The following is a 19149-nucleotide window of genomic DNA, read 5'->3' as shown; positions in this document are numbered from 1 at the left end:
AATTTTAGAATGTTGTGAATGAAATTGATATCTGCCTTGTAAAGATGCACACCAACTTACTTTTGATCAAGTTTCTAACAGATGTGGACACTACAGTTTAGTTAATTGTCATGTTATGCCATCCCTAAGTTGTGATAAACAGAAGAGCCCTCTATCTGAGTGTTTTTTTTCTCACATATAAAAATAAACTAATATATTAAAGCCCTTTGTAATTATTTACGTTTTGTAACGTTTTGTAATTACGTTTTACCTGTCCTCGGAGGCAGTTGGGCGCGTAGCTGTTTGTAATGGAGTGTGCAATTCATTAGAGTAAAAGGTGTTTGACAATAGGTCAGCTCCTTCAAGCTCTCTGCAACAGTAGGGCCTGCCATGAATTACCTCCATGTTTCTTGAAAGGCACAGACTGGAAAGAAAAGAAGGGCACAGTTGGTTCCAATAGTCAACTGACTTGGTCACTATCACACTGACCCTCCCTCAGGGCAGGCAGGAAACATACTTTATACTGCTAAATTGTTCAACTCAACATTGCATAGAAATCAGGGGTTTCCTTTCTCACCAAGAAACCATCTGTGGACCTTCATATATCACATCAGTAATAAATAGTAACTTAAATTCTATGGAAGTGAATTTCAAGGGAAATTGAAAGTGGAAGTGGAAGACGTTCTTAAGGACAATCTAAACACTACTGAACGACAGGTCCATATCCATACAAGGCCACTCCTCCATGGACATCGACTGAGATTAAATTTTTGCCTCAAAGTTTACCATAACTATTCAAGAAAACTCAGCTGACCCCCCACCCCATCCCCATAATATTTCTTAAAAGCAGGCAGAATCACACAGCAGAATCAGCAGCTGTGCTTCTAAGGGTTTCAGGGATCCGGAATGAGAGAAGAGCTTTGCAGAGAGGTGCAGAAGCAGTGGTGCAGCAGGACCCCAAAGGGTTAGAATCCCGCTCCCTCCCTCGGACTTGGACGGGGAAGCCAAGGAGGCGCCCCGGCTTGGCACCGCGGGCCTCCCAGGCCATTAGCGTCCTGCCTAGCGGTGACTCAGGGGTTCGGACGCACCTGGGACATCAGCCTGGGGGCGGCCCTGAATCACGTCTCCCCTTGCCCTCCCCAGAGCTGGTGGGCCTCTGCGGGGCGTGGTATCCCGCCGTTGTCCACACCTGCGGGCCCAGGGAGCTTGCTGGTTACGGGCAGGTGCGGGTGGGGAGAGAGAGGGACGGCGGGCAGGCCAGGGGTGGGGTTGAGGGTGCCTATGACGGCAACCGTGACCGTGACACTAGGTAATGCATTCTTGCGGAGGGGCAGGAGGCTATTACAGTTTTCGCAGGAAGGCAGCCTAGGAGCCTTGCGACTGGTAGTAATCCGAAACGGGACTGGACGTGTAGAGAGAGGACAAGACGCCCAGTCTAGAGGTGAAAGGGGCTCTTCCGTGGCTCCAGGCCCTCGGCCCCGCCCCCACATCTCGCCCCGCCCCCAGGCGTCCTCTGGTGGAAGATCGAGTTCTACTTGGTCTGCTTGTTCTAGGGTTTTTCTCCGGCCCTAGCATTCCCAGTGTGGACTGGGCGGAGGACGGGCTCAGCGCCAGGATGGAGGGCAGGACACCCTGGTGAGGCGAGAGCATCCTGCCCATCTTCCCCTCCGCCTCCTATTGCTGGAATGGGGGGCTGCGGCCGCTTTGAAGGTGGCTTCGCTGGACTCTGCACGCGTGCTCCGGAGTTGTGCCCTGTGGGACACTTGGCTCTTCTTTCCTCGGGTGGGTGCGGACATGGCAAACGGGCAGGTCTGGCTGCGGCTTACTACCCAGTTCCCAAGGACCTAGCCCCACCTTGATGACCTCAGTTACGCGCAACCCCTGCCCTCCCACCTCCATCCCCTTTCCCCCAGAAGCTAATGTGAACACGGTTCCTCACCTACAGAGCCTGAGTTTCTGTGATGACTGAGACACCCCCCCCCCACCCCCGAAGGACCGGGATGTGGGAAGTTTACATTTTGAGAGAGGCTAGAACTGAGCCTGTAGGAACACAGAAGGATGCGGAGGTAGAGAGATCACCTCTGAGAAGGGAGTTGTTCTCTGACTCTTAAAACAGCTTTTTAATCAGCTGACCAGTGGATATTCATTTTGTGCTGTGCTTTCTAGGTGAGTGTTAGGTGACATGCGAGAAAGAAAGGTGCATTGGAGTCGGCAAGGTCGGGATTTTATATTCTTGGTCAACTTCATAGTCTCTGCACCTCTCCCCCAATTCCACTAAGCTTGCAAGAGTAAATACTGCTGGAGACAGAATTGTGAATTAGGTGAAGTTTGCCCTCATCTTTCCCCTTTATACATTTTATCCCCCCCCCCCCCCAAATAACTTCTCATGGAAGTCCATCCTAATCTTTTTTTGCCTTTTTGCTGCTCTAGGGTTTTCAGGATTTCCTTTTAAATTCCTTCCCATTGAATTCCCTGTCAACTTAGCCTATTTCATGTGCCCAGCCTTCCAGTAATTTCTGTATCCCACCTCTCTCTTGTGCTTGACCTTTGTTCCATTTCCTCATGGCTTGATTCTTCCTGGGTGGTAATAATTGAACACAATAGATTTAATCAGGGATATCTGCTGAAGCTGCATCACAAGCCATGGGCTCGTATGTATGCGGATGGTTGTGAGACCAGGGAAGTTAGGGCCACAATGGGACCCAGGATATGTGGTGAGAGTCTCCAGGTTCTAGTGGGTTTGAAATTTTATTTTCTGTCAAACGGGTGTAAAGAGTAGGAAAATAGCATTACTTATTTTTAACTTTGTTATCTCCAAATAAAATTTATAGGCAAGAAAAAAAATTCATTGTCAGATCTTTGTAAAACAAGTGTTCTCTTTGGAAATGCTTCCCCATCTGAAAGGTTCTTGAGGATGTCAGAACTGGGTCTACTTGACCGCGCTCCTCAGCCATCAGATCATGTATATGTGACCCCAACCAAAAGTAAGCACCTGCCTTGGGATGCTCAAAATAACTGATTTCTTAGGTGTGTCACTACTTCCTGTGGAGTCAGATCACCTTTCTATCTCTCCTGACATACTGTTCTCTCTGTCACCACTTCATTTACCTTAATGTATTCTTTGAGTCACTAGTAATCCCGCCAGCAGAGAAGATGAAATTTGGGAATGAAAAAAATGTATGCATAGAATACTGTGTCTGGGTTGACAAAAATTCCAAACCGCTAAAGTTAGACCTTTCGCCTTCAAGGAGATAATATACAGGAAGTATATAATAATGTAAGCTATACTCTATAACCTTTATTTTAAATCAGTTATAAAGACTTTTAATTAAAGTGGTATTTGATAATGAACCAAATAAAGTTTTGAGGGATCTCGTACTTCTTGGCAGATATGGGTATTTAATCCACCCCTCGCAGTTTCACTGATATAATTGACGTATAAAATTGTATAAGTTTAAGGGGTACAACACAATGACTTCATATGTGTATATATTATGAAATGGCTGTCACAGAAATTTTATTTATTAGCATCTATCACCTCATATTGTTTCAAAAAAGAATTTTTCCCCTTGTGATGAAATCTTTTAGGATTTGTTCTCTTAGCAACTTCAAATATACCAAACAGCATTGTTCACTATAGTCATCCTGTTGTGCATTATATCCCAGTACTTACTTATCTCATAAACTGGAAGTTTGTACTTTTTGACCACCTTCGCTTGATTCCCTTACCTCTCACCCCCTGCCTCTGGCAACCACAAATCTGATCTCTTTTTCTATGAGTTTGTTTTTTTAGATTCCACATATAAGTGAGATCATACTGTATTTATCTTTCTCTGTCTTACTTAGCATAATGCCCTCGAGATCCATACATGTCAGGAATGCAAGATTTCTTTCTTTTTTATGGCTGAATAGTTTTTCCGTGAGCACACGTGTACCACATTTTCTTTATCCACTCATCTGTAGATGGACACTTAGGTTGGTCCATGTCTGGCTATTATAAATAATGCTGCAGTGAACATGGGGTGTAGATCTCTCTTTGACATAGTGATTTTATGAATATTTAAGTTTTTTTTAATATATTTTTTAAAATTTTATTTATTTTGGAAGAGACAGCGACAGCACGAGTAGGGGAGGGGCAGAGAGAGAGGGAGAGAGAGAGAGAGAGAGAGAGAGAGAGAGAGAGAGAATCACAAGCTGTTGCCACGCTGTCAGCACAGAGCCCTAGGTGGGGCTCAAACCCATGAAGCCACAAGATCATGACCTGAGCTGAAACTAAGAGTCAGGCGCTTAACTGACCCAGCCACCCAGGCATACTTCATGAGTATTTTTTAAATGGAAAAAGTTTGAGTGTTATTCCTTGCCTAGAAGATGGGTTGGGAAGTCTTTTTCAGTGACTTTAAAACATATATTAAAAAACAGCTGTAAAACTTAAAACCTCGTTGATTCCAATGTATGTATCCTACTTACTAGGATGATAATTAAAACTACATATTCTTCTGGCTTTAAAATTAAACTGATTACAGATGAGTTTAATGACACTTTAATATTAAATTGAGGTTTTTTTTGCCTTGAGTAGCTAAGGAACTGTGTACTCATTGCAATGACATAGGTGCAGATATTTATAAAATGTCCTTATTTGGTAAATAATCCCCAATTGCCCAGAGTGTGTCAGGGATTGCCCCAGTGCCTGCAATCTCTGGGGATATGGAACAGGAAACAGTTATGATCCAATGAGGTAGGTGCTACCTTGGGAAACAAATACCCTTGTACTTCTAGCCTCAAGAATTATGGAAATCAGTAATACTGGATATTTTATTCCTGGCCTCTGGTAGACTAGCCTCTAAAGATGGCACCCATTGCACTTCTAGCCTCAAGAATTATGGAAATAAGGACTATAGTAATATTGGATATTTTCTTCCTGGCCTCTGGTTGACTAGGCTCTAAAGATGGCCCTTAATGAACCACAGCTCCTGCTATTAATGCTTATGTGTAGTTCCCACCTACATCTGTATGAGCTGCTCTGTGACTCGTGTTAACCACTTGAATGCAGAAGTATGCTCTGCCAATGCTAGACCTAGTCTTTAAGAGGACTGGTCGCTTCCACTTTCTCGCTCTTCGGACACTTACTTTTGAGAGACCTGAACCACCATGAAATAAGTCTAACTACCTTACCAGAGGGACCCTGTGGGAAGATTATATGAAGAGGGAGAGGGACCCTGTTGTCATAATGTCCCCATTATCTGAAGAGATGACTCCAGTCTCACGTGTCACCCGACTGCAACCAGATGAGAAGCCCCAGGTGAGACCAGTGGAAGAACTGCCTACATGATCTCAGACAACCTACAGAATCACAAGAGGTAATAAAATAGTTGTTCTTTAAAACCACCAAGTCCTGGTATGGTTTCCTGTGCAGTGATAGATAACCACTTATTGTATAATGTTTGTACCATACTACATAATTTGTTTTCTTTCTTACCTTTCTAAATATTAGAATGTTTTAATATTTTAATGTTAGCTAGAATGTTGGTGGTTGACTTTACAATGTAGTATTTAGGATGCAGAATATTTTGATGGCATTGTAACTAAACTAGGAGACGAAATAACATCATCCAAAAATAGAAATAGTGACTGTTAGGGTCATCTGGGGAGTGGGGGAGTGAGTGATGGGATATTCATTTGTATGAAGAATAATTTCATCATCTAGGTGGAAGCATGCCATATAATTGTTGCATCGACATTTAAATATGGGTAGAAATGTGTCTGTGGATACCTTAGGGTCAAAGGAGTAGAGCGTAGGCTAGTTGATGCCACAGTAACACATAACCACCAAATCTAAGTGGCCTAAAACCTCAGTGGCTTGTTTCTCCTTGTGTTCCATAAACCATTACTGCAGGGGACCCTGCACCTTGTCATTCAAGGGCTGCTGTCTCCTAACTCTGCCATTTCAATGTGGGGCCTCAGGGTTTGCAGCAGCAGAAGGCAGTGTAGGTAATTAAGCACCAGCTCTTAGCTGTTTCTACTCACAATGATTCACAGCAGTTTATAAACATTCCTATGGCCAAGGAAATTGCAGGGCATGGCCTGCGATATGTCATGTTCCTGTGTGTCTAGGGAATGGGAAATGTTAATGAATTCTAGTAACGTCAGTCACAGTGTTCTTCTAGTACTTTGCCTCCCTCCATTTTTACCTTCACCCTATCATTCTCTATACTACCACCTGGGAGATTTTTGTAAAATGCAAATCTGACATGTGTCTTGCTTGAAATCCACCATGGACCCCTGTTATTCACAGCATGAAGGCTGACTTCTGGTTTTGAAAAAAATTTTCCTAATCTAATCTTTCTCAATCCTGTCCCACAGCAGCCCATCCTTCAATTATATTGACCTTACTTGCAGTAAGGAGCAGAAACCATGCTTATTATTTGAGCAGGGTAAACTTAATATAAAGGATTATTAGCTGGTAGAGGCTGGTTAACTACAAAAAGAGGGAGATTTAAACTTCTTAGAAGACAGAGTGTCTGCCATAGGTACACACAGCCTTCGGATGGAGAAGAAACCTGTTAGAGGTGTAGGTTAGCACTGTTCTCTGGAAGTGGTCTCGTCTTAGAGGATGTGAGTTGGCCAGGACTGGCCTCTGGAAGTGGCCTGCCATTGGTGGAGGGTATGTGCTGGATATGGCTGCTGGTAGAGAGAGAGAGTGGTCTAATGGCCAGTTGGAACGCTTCTAGGTGGATGCCAGGCTCTAGTGATGAATAGTAATAATAAGGGATCAGTAACTGAAACAGAAGTGTCTTACTGTTATCATTGCCTTGCAGGGAGTCATTCCAGTGCTTTCTATTGATGAAACTTAAAATTCTGCCACCTGATGACGGAGAACTTTTTGCAGGATCCAAGTCCAGTATCACAAAGTGCAGGGCAAAGAAGAGTGGATTTGGAATGGAGAGCCAATAAATTGATAACTTGCACACCCTAGTAATGGTAATTTATTTAACATACACTGTGTACCAGATGCTGTGATAGAAGAGTGTGTGTGTGTGTGTGTGTGTATTTGTAGGTGTACATAATTTTAAAACCCACAGCAACCCTGTGAAGTAGATATCCTCATTTGACATATACAAAAAATGATCCACTTTTGTCTGGACATTAAAGCTATGCTCTTCTCTGCCATCCTGATATTCTTTTCTTCTCTGTGGAAAGTTAAATGTGCCCTCTTATCTTCCCCCTTACTACTTGCCTCTGTATTACAGCACTTATGTTGCAGTACCTTTTGGTTTGTGTGTCTACCTTTCTCGGTAATGTAGGAGACCTTGAAAAGCAGGAATCGTATTTTTTGTTTCATTTTGGGTTCCCAGTGCCTACCTTTAGTACTTAGTACTTAAATACTCATGAAAAGAATAATTATTTGGATGTCCCCTCCTTGAAACCAATGTCAGTGAGCTAGATAACTCTGGAAACATATAGGTAGGTGCTAAGTAAATCTCTTGAGTTGGGTTGAGTATTTACTATTGGATAAGCTAGTAAGGTCTTGTTGAATATTGGGAATAGGGAAAGCCTTTTTTGTTTTTATTTTATTTTATAATTTGGTTTATTTATTAACACCATAATGTGATAGGAAACTGTCAATTTAAAATCTCTTTTATATGTTTGTGCATAGGAAAGGTTTGATTCCTAAAAAACATTTAGCCCATCATAAAATGGTACAATTTTAGTTCACAGTCATGGATAGGTTCTGCTGTTGGCCATTCCGTTAAATCTCCTTTAGGTTCAAATTCTACCTCTGTCAGTTTTTCTTTTTTTTTTAAGTTTACTTATTTATTTTGAGAGAAACAGAGACAATGTTGAGTGGGGGAGGAGCAGAGAGAGAGGGTGAGAGAGAATCTCAAGCACGCTCTGTGCTGCCAGTGCAGAACCTGATGCAAGGCTTGAACCCACAAAACTGTGAGATCGTGACCTGAGCTGGAACCAAGAGTTGGATGCTTAACCGATTCAGCCACTTAGGTGCTCCTACTTCTGTTAGTCTTTCAAGTAAGAAACTTTGGAATCATCCTGTGGATTATGTTATTGGTATTTAAAGAGTTTTGAGTTTTGTTCTAGCAGGAGTTAAATTACCAGCACATATGAGGCTTGGTTTTATGCTTTTGTAGAGTGCTTTTTTAGGGTGGGTCTATTTCAATCCCTCCCCCCCCCCCCTTTATGAAATGGCCTTAGCTGAATGGCCAGAGTGTTCACCAAAGTCTCCACTCTTGCTTAGCCTGAATTCCGGTGTGTTCCTGGCACTGTTCAGTGTCCAGAATCCTTGTTCAGTTCTTGTGTCCTCAGCAGCTGTTCTCTGCTAGTGCTCCTGGAGTTTTGCTGTGTGTTTGAGATCCCTCATAGATCTGAGTCTAAGATTCATGAGCTTCCAGGATTTGATAACCCTTGATTTTTCCTCTGCTTCCCTAGCTTATTGTCATTATTATTTCTTTTTATTTTTCTATTCTTTTTTGCTCCTTCAGGCCTCTAACATCTGTGTAATCACTTTTTATATTAAATTCCCTCTGCTGAAATGCCTAGTTTGGTTTCTGTTTTCCTAACTATTCATATTGTGTCACACATAGAAAAGAAAAAACTGTTGAATACAAAAGTAAGAAACACAGTGAGATCTAAAGCACCATACCATTTATTTAAATACAGACAGAGTGACATAATCAATAGGCCATGTTAAACCTCAGTCCCCATATAAGAAGACCAACTAGCAACTATCCATACACAAGACACCATTGTAAAAATTGCAGAACCCAGGGGTAAGGCTGAAGCACCTCCCATGTCCATAAAGATTGAGAAAAACCACATTAGGAGAGTAGGAGTGACTGCACTTTGACTGTATTGTCTTTCTCTCACTGGCATAGTGCTGCACTGATGTCCCCCCAGGGCCTATAGTTTCTCCAGTGGGGAAAAATATAGAACCCAAGGTGGACATCCAGCTTCTGAGCATTGTGGGATGCTTCCCAGAAAGCCCACTTGGGTCTTACCTCACAGAGATCACTGGGGGAATCTGTGGGGCTTAACCACTGAGGATAAGATAGAGATGGAGAAGATGGTGGGGCTTACAGCAGCCAAAGCTCAGAACTTGGCAAACCCTATTCCTGCTTGCAAAGATCCCAGTCAGTGGCTCTGTCCATCTGCAGAGCCAAACCAGTCTAGACAGGGAACTTTGTTGGCAGTTCTACTTGATTTGGGTCCTGAGCTAACGGGCTTTACTGGCTGTTGAGCCTGTTCTATGCCCCTTAATCCCCAGGCAGGGAAGCAACATTGCAGTCCCAATTGCTGAGTATAGCCTCCTGCCTGATCAGGAAATCCAGGCAGCCACAGAGTCTATCCTACAGCCATGCAGAGATGGAGGCTCCCAGGCAGGGAGTAAGTAAGTATAGATCTGCTCCCATAACCAGGGAGCATGAACAGTGACCCTGGCAAGGCTTGGAGCCAACCCTACATTACTATCCAGCTGCAGAGCCCAGCCTACAGCCCAACCCAATTGCTGAACCAAGTCCATGGCCTTGCCCAGCAGGGAACTGAGCCAGTGAACCTGCCAGACCTCAGAGTTCACTATCTGGACCCACCCTATTGCAGGATACAGCCAAGGCCTCTCCTGATCAGAGAGCATAGCCAGCAGTCTACCTAATCATGAAGCATAACCTGTTGTCCTGCCCAACTTCAGGGCACAGCCTATGGCCTTGCCTGATCACAGGAACCAGCCTGAAACCTGACCAACTATTTAGCTCTGCCTGCATTCCCACCTGAGCACAGAGTCTAGTCAGTAGCATCATCCAGTTGGAGAGAACAGTCTGAGATCTAATCTACAATCTACAAGCAATTGTAGAGCTCAGCCCATAGCCCTGCCTGACTGTGGAGTTCAACCAGTGGCATCACCCTGCCATGGAACATAACCTGTGACCTCACCTTACCAGAGATGGTTGTAGAGCCCAGCTAGTGACCACATCTGACTGAAGCACAGCCAACAGCCCCACCCAATAAGAGAGCCCACCCAACTACCTTGCTTAATATGTAGCCCAGCAAGGAAGCCTACCCGAGCCTAGAACTCAACCAGTGGCACCCTCCTGCCAGCCAACCTCAGAGCATGAGAAGTGGCCTCGCTTAACTAGAGACCCTGATAGCAAGCCCATCTGCTCACAATCTGTACCAGCTGACCCATTCAGTCCAAGCTGAGCTGACTGTTGAAGGTCTTTCTCTGCTGAATTGAACCTGTAAAGTATAGAGAAGAGGCTACTTATTCAAATGTATAGATACTAATGCAAGAAATCAAGGATCACAAAGAATCAGGGAAACATAACTAAAGGAAACAATAACTGACCCTAAAGGAATGGGTATCAATGAACTATCTGACAAGGAATTCAGAATAACCCTCTAAAGAAATTCAGTGAAATATAAGAACAAACAGTTAAACAAAATTAGGAAAACAATGCATGAACAAAATGAAAAGTTTAACAAAGAAATAGAAACCATAAAAAATCCAAACAGAAATCCTAGAACCAGAATATAATGACTGCACTGAAGAATTCAATAGAGAGCTTCAATACAGAATTGACTAAGCAGAAGAAAGAGTTGGTGAACTAAAGGTAGGGCATTTGAAATTATCCAGTCAGAGGAGAAAAAGAAAATGAAAAAAAGTGAAGAAAGCCTATGTGACTTACAGGATGACATCAAAACAAACAGTAAAATGGAAATCTCAGAAGGAGAAAGGAAAGCGATAGGGACAGAAAGTCTCTCTAAAGCAATAATGGCTGAAAACTTACCAAACTTGAGGAGAGAAATGGACATCCAGATTCGTGAGGTCCAAACAACCCCAAATAGGTTGAACCCAAAAAGGGCTACACTAAGACCTTATAATTAAATTGTCAAAATTTAAGATGGAGTATGTTGACAGCAACAAGAGAAAAATGACTTGTCATGTACCTGGGAGGCCCCATACAACTATAAGCAGATTTCTGAACAGAAACTTTTCAGTCTAGGAGAGAGTGGTATGATATATTTAAAATATTCAAAGAAAAAACTGTAAGCCAGGAATACGATGCCTGGCAAAGCTATACTTTATAAAGGGAAGAGAAAGAAAGACTTCCCCTAAGAAATGAAAGCTGAGGGAGTTCACCACATTAGACTGACTTACAAGAAATGCCAAAGGGTGTTCTTCAAGCTGAACTAAAAGGTTGCTAATTAACATCATAAAAACAAGTGAATGTGTAAAAGTCACTGGTAATGGTAAATACATAGTCAAAGTCAGATTTTCTAATATTGTAATGGTGGTGCATACTTTACTTATAAGTCTACTTTAAAAGTTAAAAAATATATTAAAAATAACCATAACTACAATAATATATTACTGGATACACAACATAAAAAGATGTACATTATAACATCAGTAACCTAAAATGTGAGGCTGGTGGGGGAAGTAAAAGTATAGTTTCTGTATGCTATCATAATTATGTTGTTATTAGCTTAAAATAGGATGCTTTAAAGATATTTTGTGCAAGCATTATGGTAACCACAAAGAGAAACCTATAATAGATACATAAAAGATTATGGTAAAAGAGTCAAAGCATACTACCACAAAAAAATCATCAAGTCACAAAGGAAGACAGTAAGAGGGGAAGCAGGAACAAAGAATCTACAAAGCAGTCAGAGAAAAAAATTAACAAAATTTCAATAGTAAGTCCTTACCTACCAATAATTACTTTTAAGATAAATGGATTAGGGGCACCTACGTGGCTCAGTGGGTTAAGCATGTGACTTTGGCTCAGGTCATGTTCTCATGGTTCCATGGGTTTGAGCCCCACGTCAAGCTCTGTGCTGACAGCTCAGAGCCTGCCTGGAGGCTTTGGATTCTGTGTCTCCCTCTCTGTCTGTGCTCCCTCCTCAAAAATAAACATTAAAAAAATTTTTTTTAATAAATGGGTTAAATTCTTCAATCTAAAGATATAGAATGACTGAAAGGATAAAAAAAAAAAGATACAGTGATATGCTGCACACAAGAGACTCACTTAGCTTTAAGGACACACATAGACTGAGAGGGAAGGGCTAGAAGGAGATATTTTAACCAAGTGATAATCAAAAGACAGTAGGCATAGCTTTACTTAGACAAAATGGACTTTAAGCCAAAAATGGTCAAAAGAAACAAGGTCATTATAAAAATGAGAAAGGTGTCAATTCATCAAGAAAATATAACAAGTATATGCATATTGGGATCATCTGAGAAGTTTTAAAGAATCCCAGAGTCCCAGTTTCACTTCCAGAGTCTTTGATGTAGTTGGTCTGGAACTTGCTTGGGCTTCAGGATTTTTAAGATCTCCTCCAGATGATTCCCATGGGCTACTTTTGAGAACGACTGCTCTAGATCCAACTTCCAATTTACAGAAAATGCATGACACAGAAGAAAATGTTACATAACACCATGGGGATATAATCAGCAATAACCAGGCCTTAGGAAATGCTGTAGGGCAAAGACCCACTTCTTTACAGAAAATTATAAGGAAAAAAATTTAAAAAAAGAAGGCACAGAGGGGAGAGAAACATACATTAAAAGTGACTTAGAAGAAATAGCAACTCATTGCAATATATAGCTCCTTTTGGATGCTCAGGTGAATAAAGAAAGTATATAAAAATTTTTATATAACATGGAGAGTGTTGAACATTTAGTAAATAATTGATATTAAGGGATTATTTCTAAATTTTGAATATGATGATATGGTGGTTATGTTTAATTTTTAAAAAGAGTTTTTATTTTTCAGAGAAAAGGTGTTAAAAGATCTCTGGATGAAATATATAACATCTGGGATTTGCTTCAAAATAATCTGGGAAGAGGGAGCTCTGGTAGATTGGTATAGGTTTAAAAAAAAAGACTGGAAGAAAAAGAAGATAAGACAAGCGTAAATATTTTTGCAACTAACATCAGAGCCCCTAAATACATATAGCAAATACAAACAGAACTAAAAGGAGAAATAAACAACAATGCAATAACAGCTGGGAATTTTAATATCCCTCTCTCAACAATGGATAGAGAATCAATAAGGAAATAGCAATTTGAACAATACTGTAGATCAAATGGATCTAACAGACATATAAAGAACATTGCATCCAAGTGCACATGGAACATTCTCTAGAATGGATCATATGTTAGGCCACAAAAGAAGTCTTTAAGAAGAGTTGAATCATATTGAGTATCTTTTCTGATGACAATAGTATGAAATTAGATATCAATAGTAGAAGGAAAATTTGAAAATTCTTAAGTGTGGAAATTAAAAGTACACTTCTGAGCAATGAATGGGTCAAAGAAGAAATAAAAAAGAAATAAAAAATATCTTGAGACAAATGAAAATGTAAACACAACATTAGCAAAATGTATGATATGCAGCAAAAACAGTTCTAAGAGTTTATGGCAATAAATGAGTACATCAAGAAAAAAGAAACACCTCAATAAACAACCTAACTAGTTCCTCAAGGAACTATTAATAGAAGAACAAACTAAGCCCAAAGTAATCAGAAGAATGGAAATAATAAACATTAGAGCAGAAATGGGCTAAATTGAGAATAGAAAAACAATAGAAAACATGAACAAAACTAAGAGTTGGTTCATTGAAAATATAAACCAAATTGACAAACCTTCAGCTAGACTAACCAGGAAAAAAGAACACCCAAGTTAATAAAATTATAAATGAAAAAGGAGGTATTATAACTGATGCAACGGAAATACAAAGGGTCATAAGAAACTACAATGAAGAATGAATAATTGTACAACCACAAATTGGAAACCTAGAAGAAATGGATAAATTCCTAGAAACATGCAAACTACCAAGACTGAATCAGAAATAAGTAAAATATCTGAAAAGATCAATACTAAGTAAGAAGATTGAATCAGTAATCAAAAACCTTGTAACACAGAAAAACCCAGGACCAGATGGTTTCACTGGTGAATTCTACCAAACATTTACATAAGAACTAACACGAATCCTTTTTGAACTTCCAAAAAATAGAAGAGAGGTAACACTCTCAAAGTTATTTTACCAGGCCAGCATTACCTCTTTACCAAATCTTGATAAGGACACGACAAGAAAACTATAGGCCAATATCCCTCATAAATTGCAAAAATTCTCAACAAAATACTACAAAGCTAAGTTGTGGAACTTAGTAAAATATCATATACCATGATCAAGTGAGATTCATCTTTGGGATACAAGAATGGTTCAACAGATACCAATCAATAAATGTGGTATATTGCATTAATAGAATAAAAGATTAAAATCATATCATAATTTTAGTACATGCAGAAAAAGCATTTGATAAAATTCAACTTTTATCTGTGATTAAAAATGCAACAAATTATATATAGAAGAAATTTACCTCAACATAATAAAGGCCATAGAAGACAAGCCCAATGCTAACATTACAGTCAATGGTGGAAGACTGAAAACTTTTCCTTTGAAATCTGGAAAAAGACAAGATTCCCACTCTCACCACTTCCATTTAATGTAGTAATGGAAGTCGTAGCCAGAGCAATTAGGCACAGAAAAGAAGTAAAAGGAATCCAGATCAGAAAGGAAGAAATAAAATTGTCTGTTTGTAGATGACATGATGTTATGTGTGGAAAATGTTAAAGACTCCACTAAAGAATTGTTAGAACTAATAAATGACTTTAGTAAAGTTACAGGAAGCAAAATCGACATACCCAATTGTTTGTATTTCTATGCATTAGAAATAAATTATCTAAAAAGAAATAAAGAAAGCAATCCAATTTACAATAGCATCAGAAATAAAATACATAGGAACAAATGTAACCAAGCAGGTGGAAAGATCTGTATACTGAAAACTATTAGACAATGATGAAAAATTGAAGAAGACACAAGTAAATGGAAAGATATCCTATATTTATGGATTGGAAGAACTAATATTGTTAAAATATTCATACTACCCAAAGTAGATCTAGATTCTCTAGATTCAATGCAATCTCTATCAATATTCCAATGGCATTTTTTACAAAAATAGCAAAAACAATGCTAAAATTTGTATGGAAGGACCAAAGAACCTGAGTAGCCATAGCAAGTCTGAGAAGAAGAAAGCCAGAGGCATCACAAGTCTTGATTTCTAACTATATTATAAAGCTATATAATCAAAACAGTGTGGTATAGGCCTAAAAACAGACACAATGACCAACAGAACAGAATTGAAAGCTCAGAATTAAACCCATGCATATACATCAGTTACTGTTTGACAAAGGAGCCAAGAATAATCAATTGGGAAAAGATAGTCTCTTCAATAAAAGGTGCTGGGAAAACTGGATATTCACAAAGAATGAAACTGGACCCTTATATACTATTCACAAAAATTAACTTGAAATGGATTAATGACTTAAGACCTGAAACCATAAAACTCCTAAAAGAAAACCTGGAAAGCGCTCCCTGACATTGGTCTTGGCAACAATTTTGTGGATATGACACAAAAGCACAAGCAACAAAAGTAAAAATAAATAAGGGCATTAAACTACATTAACTACATTAAACTAAAAAGCTCTGCACAGCAAAAGGAATGATAAAGAAAAACAAAATGGCAGCCTATGTAATGGTAGAGAATATTTGCAAACCTCATATCTGATAAGGGGTTAATATTCCTATATATAAGGAACTCATAAAACTCAATAGCAAAAACAAAAACAAAAACCAACAACAATAAAGCAAACCCCCTAAATAATCTTATTAAATAGGCAAGGAGCCTGAATAGACATTATGTCCAAGGGAGACCTTCAAATGGACAACAGGTACATGAAAAAATGGTTAAAATCACTAATCATCAGAGAAATGCAAATCAAAGCCACAGTGAGAAATGGCGTCACACCTGTTAGAATGGCTATTTTCAAAGAGATGAGATATAACACATGCTGGTGAGAATGTGGAGAAAAGGGAAAACTTGTGCACTTTGGTGGGAATGCAAACTGGTGCAGCCACTGAAAAATGGTATGGAGGTTCCTCAAAAAATTAAAAATAGAACCACCATATGACTCAGCATTTCCACTTTTGATTATATATACAAAAGAAATGAAATGATGATTTCAAAAAGATACTAGACCCCCATGTTCATGCAGTAGTATTTACAATAGCCAAGACATGAAAACAACGTAAGTGCTCATTGACTAATGAATAGATAAAGAAAATGTGGTGTGTGTAAAATGGAATTAGTAAAAGGAATTTGAGAATTAACTCGTGTGTTTTAGTCATACACCTATGTCACACACATACACATACACTTTCCCAGTATCTACTACATCTACCAATATCAATCTACTATCTGTTGACCCTTGAACAACACAGATTTGAACTGTTGGTTCACTTATATGAGAATGTTTCACAGCACAGTACTTTCTTACAATTTTCTTAATAACATTTTCTTCTTTCTAGCTTACTTTAAGAATACAGTATATAACACATATGACAAACAAAGTACCTGTTAATTGATTATATTACTTGTAAGGCTCTGGTCAACAGTAGGCTAATAGTAGTTAAGTTTTGGGGGAGTCAAAAGTTATACTTGGATTTTTAACCACGCGGGGGTTGGTACCCCAACCCCTGTGTTGTTCAAGAATGAACTGTATATGTATGTACACAACTCTTAACACATATTGGTGGTAAAATATACACATTAAAATGAGAGGTTTTATATGATTATTGCTTACCAGACTTCACTTTTTTCCATTATTTCTGTTATTTTGTAAATGTCAATTGAGCAACTACTGTGTTTTTACCGTAGGGGATGCAAAGCTGAAAATGTCTGATCCTTGATCTCGGAAAATCTGCAGTTTAGTAACTTAGATTCCAAAGAAGGGTGAAGCATCTTCAAGATGGAACCAGATGATCCAATAGGCCATGGAAAAAATATTAGAACCTCTATATTTTTTATCCCAACATTTAAAATTTCTACTTTTGCTTATATTTTATACTGGACTTCATTAATTCATTGGTGTGCATAAAGGAAGTGTATGGGGGAAATAGCCTCTCATTTATTTTAGCAGGATGTTAAATTGGTACAACATAAATGGAAAGCAGTTTACCAACATCTATCAAAATTGTGATTTGATAGCATTTTGACTAGGAATTCCTCTTCTAGGAATTTTTCCTGCATACATGCACACACACACAGGGCTCAAGCACACACACAGAGCATTCCGTGCAGCCTTGTATGTAACAGGAAAAGATTTGCTATGACCTAAATGTCCATCAACCAAGTTATATTACATTCATACAATGTAATACCATGCAGCCATTAAAAAGAGTGATGATACTTTTTAAAAAATGTTTTTACATTTATTTATTTTTGAGAGAGAGAGAGAGGAGAGAGACAGACAAGTGGGGGAAGGGCAGAGATAGAAGGAGACACAGAATCCAAAACAGGCTCCAGGTTCTGAGCTGTCAGCACAGAGCCCAACACGGGGCTCAAACTCACAAACTGTGAGATCATGACCTGAGCTGAAGTCAGACACTTAACTGACTAGGCCACCCAGGCGCCCTTAGAGTGATGATACTTTTTATTTATTGTCTTGAAGCAATCTCTGAGATCTATCTGAAGGGAGGAAAAATCTAAGTGTAGAACAGTTGCAGGGTATGCTATTTGTTAGTCAATGAAAGAAAATTATGTATTTTCTTATAAATCATGTATATATACATATATGTATACACATAACATTTCTTTTTTTAATGTTTATTTTTTAATTTTATTTTTTATTTTTTATAATTTACATCTAAATTAGTTAGCATATAGTGAAACAATGATTTCAGGAGTATATTCCTTAATGCCCCTTATCCATTTAGCCCATCCCCCCCTCCCGCAACCCCTCCAGCAACCCTCAGTTTGTTCTCCATATTTATGAGTCTCTTCTGTTTTGTCCCCCTCCCTGTTTTTATATTATTTTTGTTTCCCTTCCCTTATGCTCATCTGTTTTGTCTCTTAAAGTCCTCATATGAGTGAAGTCATAGGATTTTTGTCTCTCTCTGACTAATTTCACTTAGCATAATACCCTCCAGTTCCATCCACGTAGTTGCAAATACACATAACATTTCTTACATATGCAAAGTATTTCTAGAAATATGCACAAGAACCTGGGCAACATTACATTGGTTGACTTTGGGAAGGAGAACTAGTAACTGAAACTCAGTGGAGGGAGGGAGGTATTTTTACCATATTCCTTTTTTGTACCCTTTGAATTTTGAACATATTACCTATTTGCTGTAGGTTAGGTTTTCTGGAAGCAGATGCTGAGAGGGAGTTTGGGGTACAAGGTGTCTGTTAAAAATCAACACCTGTGGAAGGGAGGAAAGGAAGAAGGACTGGGCAGAGGGAGAAGTCTGCCTATGTCTCAAGCCTGACAAAACCTTGGCTAACTCTCTGGGGAGCTATGGAGCACATGGCCTGTCATTACTTTTCTTATCCCTGCACTTTGTTGAGGGTTTGGATGGATATAAAATCCCAACAGTGTGAAGGAAGAGAAGTTATTCTTTGATTAATAAGTCTTCAAACCTTCCCAGAATCTCTTTCAATTTGTTTAAGTCAGTGATACCACCCACCTCACCCATCATTGAATTCAAAGGCACTTTTAAAAAAAAATTATCCATTCATTCATTCATTCATTCATTCATTCTTATTCATTTTTAGGAGACAGAGGGAGACAGAGCATGAGCAGGCGAGGGGCAGAGAGAGAGGGAGACACAGGATCCGAAGCAGGCTTCAGGCTCTGAGCTATCAGCACAGAGCCCAATGTGGGGCTCGAACCCATGAACCAGGAGATCATGACTTGAGTCGAAGTCAGATGCTTAACTGACTGAGCCACCCAGGTGCCCCCACAGGTACTTCTTAATTGATGCAAATACTATAATCATGCTTGTTTGTTTGGAAATTTGACAACATATAGAAAAAATCCTAAAGAAATTGAAAGTAGTTGCTTTTGAGGAATAGAAATTGGAAGTGGATGAGGTTGGGCTTGGGACAGTTATTCTTCATCCAGGTGGAGCCCTTTTATGAGTGAAAGGGGGGGCACTATTAAAATTACACTAGGAGAATAAACCTAAATTAGAATTATCCCTGGAAAACGGGGATGCAGTCACCCTAATTACAAATCCTGTAGAATTCTTTTGACTT

The 19149-nt window shown here is 39.4% G+C and overlaps 1 protein-coding gene and 1 long non-coding RNA gene across 4 annotated transcripts in view; one reads left to right on the top strand and one right to left on the bottom strand.

Annotated features, from left to right (window-relative positions):
- Nucleotides 1–1364, bottom strand: part of CA2H7orf31 (chromosome A2 C7orf31 homolog) — a 42171-nt gene extending 40807 nt beyond the window's left edge. Inside the window, exons 1-2 of one of the 2 annotated variants that reach the window (XM_053218298.1) lie at nt 1068–1364; nt 251–403 (exon numbers count right to left, since the gene is read on the bottom strand). In XM_053218298.1, coding sequence (XP_053074273.1) covers nt 251–384 — 134 coding nt within the window. In that variant the 5' untranslated portion in view covers nt 385–403; nt 1068–1364. The remainder of the gene's footprint in view (nt 1–250; nt 404–1067) is intronic. The other variant, XM_015081018.3, reaches the window with a different exon arrangement.
- LOC106982843 (uncharacterized) lies at nt 243–18594 on the top strand. Of its 2 annotated transcripts, none has more exons than XR_008296798.1 (3): nt 243–1420; nt 1533–5336; nt 6795–18594. It is a non-coding gene; the product is annotated as an uncharacterized LOC106982843 (long non-coding RNA). The 2 variants fall into 2 exon arrangements; XR_001431422.3 differs by having other exon boundaries at nt 243–1614; nt 4917–5336.
- The last annotated feature ends 555 nt before the right edge of the window (nt 18595–19149 follow it).

Source organism: Acinonyx jubatus, chromosome A2 (genome assembly GCF_027475565.1).
Source record: "Acinonyx jubatus isolate Ajub_Pintada_27869175 chromosome A2, VMU_Ajub_asm_v1.0, whole genome shotgun sequence".
Classification (NCBI taxonomy): domain Eukaryota; kingdom Metazoa; phylum Chordata; class Mammalia; order Carnivora; family Felidae; genus Acinonyx; species Acinonyx jubatus.
Note: the sequence above shows the minus strand (reverse complement) of the source record. Positions and strands in the feature narration are given on the sequence as shown.